This window comes from Poecilia latipinna, unplaced genomic scaffold (genome assembly GCF_001443285.1).
Source record: "Poecilia latipinna isolate Pla-1442-1.1 unplaced genomic scaffold, P_latipinna-1.0 Scaffold586, whole genome shotgun sequence".
Lineage (NCBI taxonomy): Eukaryota > Metazoa > Chordata > Actinopteri > Cyprinodontiformes > Poeciliidae > Poecilia > Poecilia latipinna.
In genome coordinates, this window is record NW_015113202.1 from 120,437 (window position 1) to 129,793 (window position 9,357).

The 9,357-nt window shown below is 36.7% G+C and overlaps 2 protein-coding genes across 2 annotated transcripts in view; both read right to left on the reverse strand.

Moving 5' to 3' along the window:
* Positions 1–486: 486 nt before the first annotated feature.
* Positions 487–4,524, reverse strand: leng1 (leukocyte receptor cluster (LRC) member 1). Its single transcript, XM_015042346.1, has 5 exons — positions 4,419–4,524; positions 3,944–4,134; positions 3,198–3,377; positions 1,744–2,036; positions 487–1,653 (listed from the first exon to the last, which is right to left on the reverse strand). The coding sequence occupies exons 2-5, from the start codon at positions 4,073–4,075 to the stop codon at positions 1,434–1,436; spliced, it is 825 nt and encodes a 274-aa protein (XP_014897832.1). The 5' UTR covers positions 4,076–4,134; positions 4,419–4,524; the 3' UTR covers positions 487–1,433.
* Positions 4,525–5,158: 634 nt separating this feature from the next.
* The window catches only part of tmc4 (transmembrane channel-like 4), a 14,452-nt gene continuing 10,253 nt past the window's right edge, over positions 5,159–9,357 (reverse strand). Inside the window, exons 8-16 of the mRNA XM_015042342.1 lie at positions 8,806–8,964; positions 8,567–8,724; positions 8,219–8,336; positions 7,198–7,295; positions 6,616–6,799; positions 6,402–6,532; positions 6,068–6,223; positions 5,572–5,650; positions 5,159–5,445 (exon numbers count right to left, since the gene is read on the reverse strand). Of these exons, the coding sequence (XP_014897828.1) occupies positions 5,359–5,445; positions 5,572–5,650; positions 6,068–6,223; positions 6,402–6,532; positions 6,616–6,799; positions 7,198–7,295; positions 8,219–8,336; positions 8,567–8,724; positions 8,806–8,964 (1,170 nt within the window). The 3' untranslated portion in view covers positions 5,159–5,358. The remainder of the gene's footprint in view (positions 5,446–5,571; positions 5,651–6,067; positions 6,224–6,401; positions 6,533–6,615; positions 6,800–7,197; positions 7,296–8,218; positions 8,337–8,566; positions 8,725–8,805; positions 8,965–9,357) is intronic.

Consider the following 9,357-nt stretch of genomic DNA (forward strand, 5'->3'; position numbering starts at 1 on the left):
GCCTACGTCACACGCGCACGTCGCGCATTGTCATGGTCCAGCTTCATCATCATCATTATGGCAACTTGAAGAAATAATAAAAGCTGCTGTGCATAAATAGACTGATATTGATCCACTTTTTTTATATTATTTTCAAACATGATCAGTTCTGCATTTAAATGAAGACGCATGAAATCATGACGTTGTTGTTGTAAAGAAAATAGTTGGATTTCTTCGCACTTTTTATGGTGAAATTTCTCAGAGTTCCCGGTTCTTTGTAGATTATTTCCAAAGAAATTCAAAATGCCTTCCTTCCTTCTTAATATGCATTAAAACATACAAATATCAGAGTAAAGAAGATGCATGGATAGAAGAGGGTTCAACTGATACATTTCCCTTACTGTGAACAGTAAGGGAAATGTAAAACAACACGTTTAATTTAGTAAATTCACCGTTATATTAACATTTTTAATTAGTGGGGAGAAAAGAACATTTCAGACCGCTGAATACTTTCAATTCAGAGATTTTAGCCATCGGTACAAAACGTTTTTACACCAGTGGAACAGGAAACAAAGTCTGAGTCTATAAATATGTATCCAAACCTTTAAGTTCCTGGAATCAAATTTCACAAAGTAGAAACACAGTTTGAATATTATCATGTTTTCCTTCCAATTCATTCATTTATTCAACATATATCATTCATAATTACCTGACGAAACGTAAACATCACTCTTGCAAAGTGGCGCAAATCCAACACAGTTTTTAATTTTTAAATTTGTCACAAGATAATGTTTCCCTACAAATATTCATGACAGTAGTGGAGCTGAAATGTTTCGATGTTTCCACGTGAGTCAGCATGCTGCCTGGAACCGAGGCGCACAAATGAGATGCAGTCATCAGTGGGTCTGCAACGCGCTGAAATATCTGCTGAATAAACGGCAGAAACACAAACATGAAAAACACACATCCGGTCCACAAGGAGCAGAGGAGCATCTCCAAACAAAAACAGAGGCATTTTTTATTACGTGCTGAAAGGATGATCATTTTTACTTCAGCCCACAATTTAGAGAATGTTCTCTTTTTGACGTCTTTTAAAAGAAAAAACAAAATAGAGAGGAAATGCCGATCATAACTCCTCAAAGTCCAAGGCAACAGCTGACAATTTATCCATTTAACAAAGAATCACAATTCAGCTAAATGTGCTACAGCACACAAACAGAGGCAAAGCCTCGGTTTATTTTTTTCAGTGATGCGTTCAGGCGGCGTCAGCCAGGCTGACAGGCTGAGCCCCCCTGTGTGGACGGCCATCTGCCCTGCTGATGTGCTCATGAGCAAAACACTGCAGGGGTTGAACCAGGCTGCTGCTGCTGCTGAACGTGACCCCCACTAACAACAGAAATAATATTTCGCTTCCCTCTGAACGCTATTCTCAGTACTTAAATACGCAAAACGTTTCAAGATTTCAGGATTTCATCCCTCCAGCTCTCCCGGTCGCGCCGCTGCCTCTTCCGGGCGAGTTCTGGGAAGAAGGCGTTGTTGTACGGCCGCTCCCTCTCGTTCACTTCTCCGTCCGTTCTCTTTCTTTTCCCGCTCCGCTGGTCGAGCAGCGCCTGGGCTCGTCTCCTTTCTTCTGCCTCCCTCTGCAGGCGCTCGGCTCGAAGCCGCTCTATGGAGCTGAAGAAGCCAGAAAACACATTTCATCATTTAGTCTTCAACTCATGAACAAGTCTGGTCTTCTTGTCCAAACATGGAGTCCACTCGTACCTCTCTCCTGTGATTTTCTTTTCCCCTCTGTCTCTTGTTTCTTTCTTCTTCTTCTTCTGCTCCCTCCTCCCGTAATCACCCATTGCTTTCTTCATGCCCTTCAAAGGATCCAAACTATCCTTCAGTCTGCGATCCTTCTTCTCTCTCTCCTCTTCAGATATCCCCTTCCTCTGTTCTTTCTCTTTCCTCTCCTCTTCTTTTTCTTGGCTGCTTTTCATGTACCACGGGGTGACCTCTGACCCTGGCTGTGGCCCCAAAGACACGAGTAAGCCAATAGCTCGTTCCTGCTTCTCCTTTAAAAATAAAAACAGGGGAAAACAAGAAAAATCAAAAAGACAAAATATTTAGTTTTTTCTCTTTTAATCAAAAATCAATCGTCAAAAATAATTTGTTTCATAATGACTCTAAATAATAACGGTCTGAAAGCAACACTTTCTAGTTTAATAAACTTCAATATTTTCTAAATATTTACTATTTAAAACAGAGCATTGTATTTTATTCTACACAAGTTTCTTTGTGATTGAGCTTAATCAGTATTTTAATTATTGTAGTGAACATAACTTTTATCATCGCTACACATTTTCCATGTAAAAAAACTTTTATTTAAATTTAAAATATTGAATATTGAAGATGTCATCAAATTTATGACAGATATTTCTAAAGCTTTTAGAACATAAGAAGGAAGGAAGGAAACAACCTCTAGAGGACGAGATCAGTATTAAAGTCTGGAAAAACAATATTTTTTTTCTTTATTTTGTTCTCCAGATCTGAAAATAAGTTCAATCAACTTCCCAACTTTTTCATTCTATGTAGAAAAGCATGTCCAGCTGACAAACAGCTTCATAACAACATTATTTCCACATGAATGCTAGTGGACTTTAACATAATTTACCTGCATCATCTTAACAGGAAGTTTCTTTTTAGAGAACAATAAAACAAATTTATTTAAGTAGGTTTAAATTCAGTTAATCTAAAGAATTGAGTTAGAAATAGCCATTATTGTCCAGCAGAGTTGAAATTCAGGTGTGACATCAGCATGAGATTCATAGGCTCACACAAAAAATAATCCAAACATGTTAAAAAATATATAAAAAACAAGATTAACAAATAACAGTCATAAAAATATCCTGCACAAGATAAGTATAAGTATAGATACTTTACAGTTATTACAATCTAAATAACATAATCACTATCCCAACTATAACAACCTAAAAGTTGTGAAATTGTTTCTCTAAACTAAACTTGAACTTATTCCTACATAATCTAAGAGGAAACATGATGGACAAAGCAAAAACATAAATCTTTATTAAAAAAATATTATAAACTACGACAACTTTACTGAAAATTGTATTTGCAAATTTGTCTAAAATCTCAGTTTGATCATGTGTAATCCCTCAGGGATTAAAATCTAAGCAGTTCATAGTAAAGAAGAATAGAAGAAGCAGCTCTGTCACCTTTTCTTCCTTCTTTTCTCTTAGATATTCCTCGTTTCCCTTCTTCTCTGTCGCCTCTTCCAGAGGAAACAGATTGAGATGTTCCAGACTGGCTCCACTCCGTTCGTCGTCATCGGCTCCCTCTGCTCCTGCTGACTGGAGAGCAGCCCGAGATTTCCTTCTCAGGTACTCGGTACGCGCCTGTGGAGACAAAGAGTTATAAGAAAGTCAGATAACAATAATCTAAAAATAGAAAAACACACAGAGATTTTCAAACAATCAAAAAAATACCAACAAGTCCAGCTACTAACTAAAAAAAACATATAAAATGAAGGTTGTTATGTGGCCTAGTCAAAGTCCAGACCTGACTCAGATTAAGATGTTGAGGTATATAACCTTAAACCTCCAATGTGACTGACATAAACAGATTGAAAACCTTTCCACATTGTATTAGACTTATTGCAAACTTTTAATGGCACAACCACCTAATGTTTAAAGGGTATTTTTTCATATACAAGTTTAAATAGTTTTCTTTTTTCCCCTTTAATAAATGAAATCTACATTTGCACTCTGTATCCATCCAGGACCTCTTTATCTGTTAAAAAATAAAAAATAAATAACAACAACAATTTGTGGATCTGAAACATTAAAGAGCGACAATAAGATCGAACATAGGGGCAAACATTTACCCACACCGCAGTACATGACCATCTACATGCTGGGTGTTCTGCTTTTTTTTAACGGGACACGGTTCACGGTTCCGGTACCTCTTGCTCTGCTCGATCCACGCGGCGCTTGGCCTCGCGCTCCTCCTCTGCTGCCTGGGCTTCATCCTTCCGCACCCGCGCGACATTATCCTTGTTACGGACATGCCAGCTCTTCTTCGGGAGGATGTTCATGGTTGCCTTGGAGACCAAGAACTGTTAGCAGCGGGCTAACTGAGATGGCTAGTGGAAAACTGAGGCGAGAAAAAGCACAAAGCTGGTCAACAAAACTGGAGAGGGCGCAGCAGGTGAATAGACAAAGGTATAAATTCTCCGAAATGATACGTCAGATATAATATGAAAGTAGAATGCAATCGTTAAGTCGCCTGTACAATTTTTATTTAAGCTAATATTAGCCAAACTTTACTATATGCCAAATTCGCCTTTCCTAAAAGTGTATCAAAAAAAGAGAGAAACATAGATCTAATATGTAGATCTTCAACATTTTGAAGGTAAAACAGGACAGAAATACTGTTACCGAATTGCTAGGTGAGGAGTTGCACTGGCTTGAGGTTCATAGTGGTCCACAGGAACTAGTCCACTCAAACAGGAAGTAAACAATGACAACACGTTGAATCGATTACAAAACTGTGACACCAGAGGGCGCTAAACCGCTCAAAATCTATTATTACGTAAAGACACGATGGGGTAGATCTAAAGCAAATACATGGGTAAAATATAAACTTAAATACAGTATTACAATGTACAAAACTTATATTTCATAGATCCAAAAATATGAAGATTATTTTTAGAAAAATAAAAGACTATTTCTGAATGTATAAAAATGTACATACATTTTAAGTTTTTTGTTTTTTTTTAGACAAAATACATACTAGGAAATATAAATGTAGTTGCAAAAAAATGGCAGGCAATTTTTGCTTCGTGAATTAAACTTGTAGTTGTTTTTTCAATTAAAAATTTTAGTCATGTTTTTGTATATTGATTTTTTTTTGTCATGTTTGCATTTGTGTGCTTCTCTGCATTTTGTCTGTTTTTCACAGTTTACTTCAACACAACAAAATAAATATGACCTTTTATTTTTAATATGTTTTATTAGCAAGAGGCATTTGAAAACCAAACAAATGGGTGTGATAAAAATAAAATGCATAGATATTTATTAGTTTAATAAATAAATGTAATAGGTAGGAAGATAGATAATTTAATATGGCACTATATGAAAGGATTATCAAATCACATTTGAAAAAATATGATTTTTACTTGGGTACTGCCAAGTAATAGAACAGAAACATTTTTATCTCTAGGAAAAAATACACTATATTAATCTTTGTGCAGAATTGCCTAATACAATCCAAAATACATTAATGACATACAGTATTTATGAAAGTATTTCAGTTGCATTGTCAATTTGTGAATGTTTCAAAAATCTCAGAACACAAAAACATAATTTACAGACAGAGTTAGTCTTGTTTTCCTTCGTTGTCCTGTGGTGACAGAAGCTTCATCTTTTCAATCTGCTTCACCAAGAACTGCTTATCCTGCCCTGCCTGTAAACCAGAGATATCACACTGGTTAAACTGGACACCTGAAACCATTTCAGACTGTTAAGGATGGTATACACAAATTTTAAGAAATTATTTCACAGTTATAATTAAAAAAAAAAAAACACATACCAATTTAAGTTGAGCTCTCAGCATTGCAACAGATTTTCCATAGATAGAGGCTAAAGCGATGAAGTAGCACATAAACACACTGCAGAGGAGGAAACAAAAATATGGACCTTTAAGTATTATGAAATACAAGTGCATCTTAATAAATAAGAATATCGTAAAAATGATTTATGTCAGGAATTCATTTCAAAATGTAGAACTCACATGCTACAGAGATTCATTACAGTCTGATAGATACTGTCATGTCAGCAGTTGTGCAGGCCACAACAGTGCTTCTGTCCTAAATATGTATTTTTATTGGTCTTATATAATATTCTAATTTTCTGAGTAACAAAATTTAGAATTTTGTCATCAACGACAACAGAAATAAATTGCAACACATCACTGTGCAACCCATCTAAAATATTAAATATAAAACAACTCCTAGAGTGATATTCTTATTGAGATGCGTGTATAAGCATAATGCCAGCATTTTAATCAGATACCAAATGAGACTTACCACGATACAGCAAACAGAGGTACGGAAAAGGCTTGTGAGCCGATGAAGAAGAGAAAATCTCTTGTTCCTTTGGGAAGAATGGCTAAGGAATCTGGAACAATCTTCCACATCCTAAGGAAGGAACGGAAAGGCCCGCAAGCAAATGACGGATGGATCCTGTTTGGAGAGGCAGAATCAATAATCCTTAACGATGCAACATTAAAATACTCAAACTGGTCCAATGACAAAACTGTACAGATTGCAACATGAATAAACTTGGAAATGTTCACTTTATTGCCGTTGACAGCAGATCTGTTCTAATTTTAAAGATAAAGCTGCAGAAATCAGCACTCACTCAGCTACACTGTAAATCATGACAACCAAGGCGAGGATCCAGCCGAACAGGAGGACGGCCAGGAAGAAGAAGGCGGAGGTTGTGGACCGGAACGTCCTCAGCGCAGGACGACAGTTGTAGAAAAGTGTGATCTGTGGAGAGAAGCGGCAAGGATTAAAGGCAAAATTAGAAACCGCAGTTTGAGATCCTGACCGAGTTAAAGCTGCTGATTCACCTTCTTGCAGTAGAAGAGGATAACAAACTTGACCGTGTTTATGAGAGGCAACAGAGGGCAAAAGAGAGCTCCGGTCCACACCACAGTCTGACCGTAAACAAGGCCCAGGACGTTGGAGGGAACCACAAACTCCTGCCGGCCCACCCACTGGGTCAAGTTACACGACCAGTGATCCACCACCATCCTAACACAAACAGAAACACCCCACAGCAGCGTCGGGTCGTCAAACTGCTGGACTGACTCACAGATATATTCATGTTTCAGTCACAACTATTTTATTGGAGTCTTTAAATAATGACAGATGATGGTCTACAGACTTACAGCTGGAATTCCTTGGAGATTTGTTTTATAAAAATATACAGGAAAGATTCTGCTGCTTTGATTTTGATTATGTTTTCATATAACAAAGTTAAGATGTAACGACCTTGTGTTTACTACCTAAACATTTTTGGGTCAAGACTTTGTGTTCTTCTGTAATTGTTTTGTCATGTGTTTTATTTATTTTTTTTCATTTTTTAACTTTTGAATGGAAAGGTTAACAATGACAGAAAAATAGATAAATATAAATAAAACTATGCATACCTGCGTGGAAATTCAACCAGCACAAGAAGAGCAATGCTAACGAGGAGGTCAAACAGCGTCAGCTTGTACATCTCCTGTCCCACACTTGTTTCCCAGCACTGTGTGACGAGACAAACAAGAAGAGATGAGAAGGACTCGCACAGAACCTTTTTGTCTCTCTGTTTTAGGTCGGACGAGATTACCAAAATTATTTCTATGAGAAATGAGAAATATTATTTATTGCTTCCTTCAAAGCCAGAAGCCATTATTCCAAAAGGAACATAAAAAGAGAGATTACAGTTTGCAGATATATTTAGGAATAAAAACCTTAGTGCTTGGTAACATGTTTTGTGGCGTGATAAAACTACAATTTAAGTGCTTGGAGCAAAACGAGAGAAACTGCAAGTCTGAGAAAACCATAGTTCTCTACTTCACACATCATGATGTGGGGACGTGAACTGGTGCACCTCACAAAACAGGACACCCAAAATGTTGGACTTAAGTCATACAAATTTACAAGCAATTAAAAAACATACTAAGGAAATGTGTGACTGTTGTGTTTTAAAAAAAACTTTCCACAATGTATCCACAAAGAAACTAATAATCTATAGTTTAGGTAAAGTATGTCTCTGAAACCTGGGGGCTGTGTAGCACAAGTTTAAAATATTACAAAACTCTCTAGTAGCACACAGTTATTTAATTAAATATAACCACAAATGATCAAAAATATGTTTTTCTGAATTCATTTATTTATTTATTTAGTAGTTGCAGCTTATTCTACTTCTCGTTTCTGGGAAGCTTAAAACAACGGCATCAGTTTCTATGGATACCAAATATTTTTCCTTTGCTCATTGAGTCTTTATCTGAAAGCTTCGGTTTGAACTCTGAACTTGAGTTGACAGAAAAACAAATCGAACATATCTGAGAACAAAGCAGCACCAAAGACGGAAAGACAACAGCAGGTCTCTTTTGATTATTGCATGAAAGAGTCTGTTCTGTTTTGGTTGAAGTTGTTTCAACGGTGTGTTTATTGAGTATTTACCTGGTAATTGCTGTGGTTGTAATGACAAGGACACGTGTCTGTACTTCCGTGGCACACGATCTGATTCCAGAGGGTGTAGAGAAGGATGCCCAGACTGACGAGACGCAAGACCACTGCCCTGAAAAAACAAAACAGGTTTTAACACAGATTCATAATTAAATCAAAGTCTGGTATTTTCTGTTTACGAAAAATGGAAGAATTATTTTTTAGAAGTCTGTCTTCCACAGCTAAAACCAAGTTTTGTTTCATTTTCTCTGCTGTTTCTTCAACATCTAGAAGCACAGAAAAAGTCCTAAAACTGTGGCTTACAGCACTCAGTGTCAGAGAAATTAAACAAACAGTTCAAACCTTAACAGTGCCACTACCACAGTAGCACTGGGAGGATATTTTTCTAGCAAAGCAATTTGGTCGCACAGCAGAGGCACCAAGAAGTTCCCTGTGGTGATGACGATGGATGGCAGATACGTATAAAACAATCCCAGAAAACCTTGTACATTGTTGTTTTCCTGTTGGACAGGAAATGGAGACGAATGACAAACCAACACTGATGACCAACACGCACATGGTGCTAGTTTTACACAAACTACCTGGCTGAATGTAGTCGCATAAGCAATGGCAACAAAAGTCGCTATGATGAGCCCGATTGCGACAAAAAACATCAAAACACGCAGAGAGTATAAAGTAACTTTGTTGCACAAAGTGAGGGAAGCTGCATGCTTCTTCAGGCGCTCCTCCTCCAGGTCCACCTGTAGAGAGACAGAAAAGACAGGTCAGATGGAGGAAAGGTGTCCAAAGAGAGGTTTGTGGGCCAATTGAGGCCTTCAGAGTAATTCAGTGCTGCCCGCAACCACAATTCAACGATGATACAGAAACGGATTAATTAATTGACACACATTTTGTTTCTAGCAATATATCAGATGATGCAAAACAAAAAAAATAACACAAAAATAAACATGGAGAAAAATTAACATTTTCAAAAAATGGAAATGTTGTGTATACAAAATACTGACGTTTATATATATATATATATATATATATATATATATATATATATATATATATTTTTTTTTTTTTTTTTTTTTTTTTTTACCCCAAAAAAAATTGGCTTTTTTTTAAATAAAAAGGCCCCCTCTCCCATT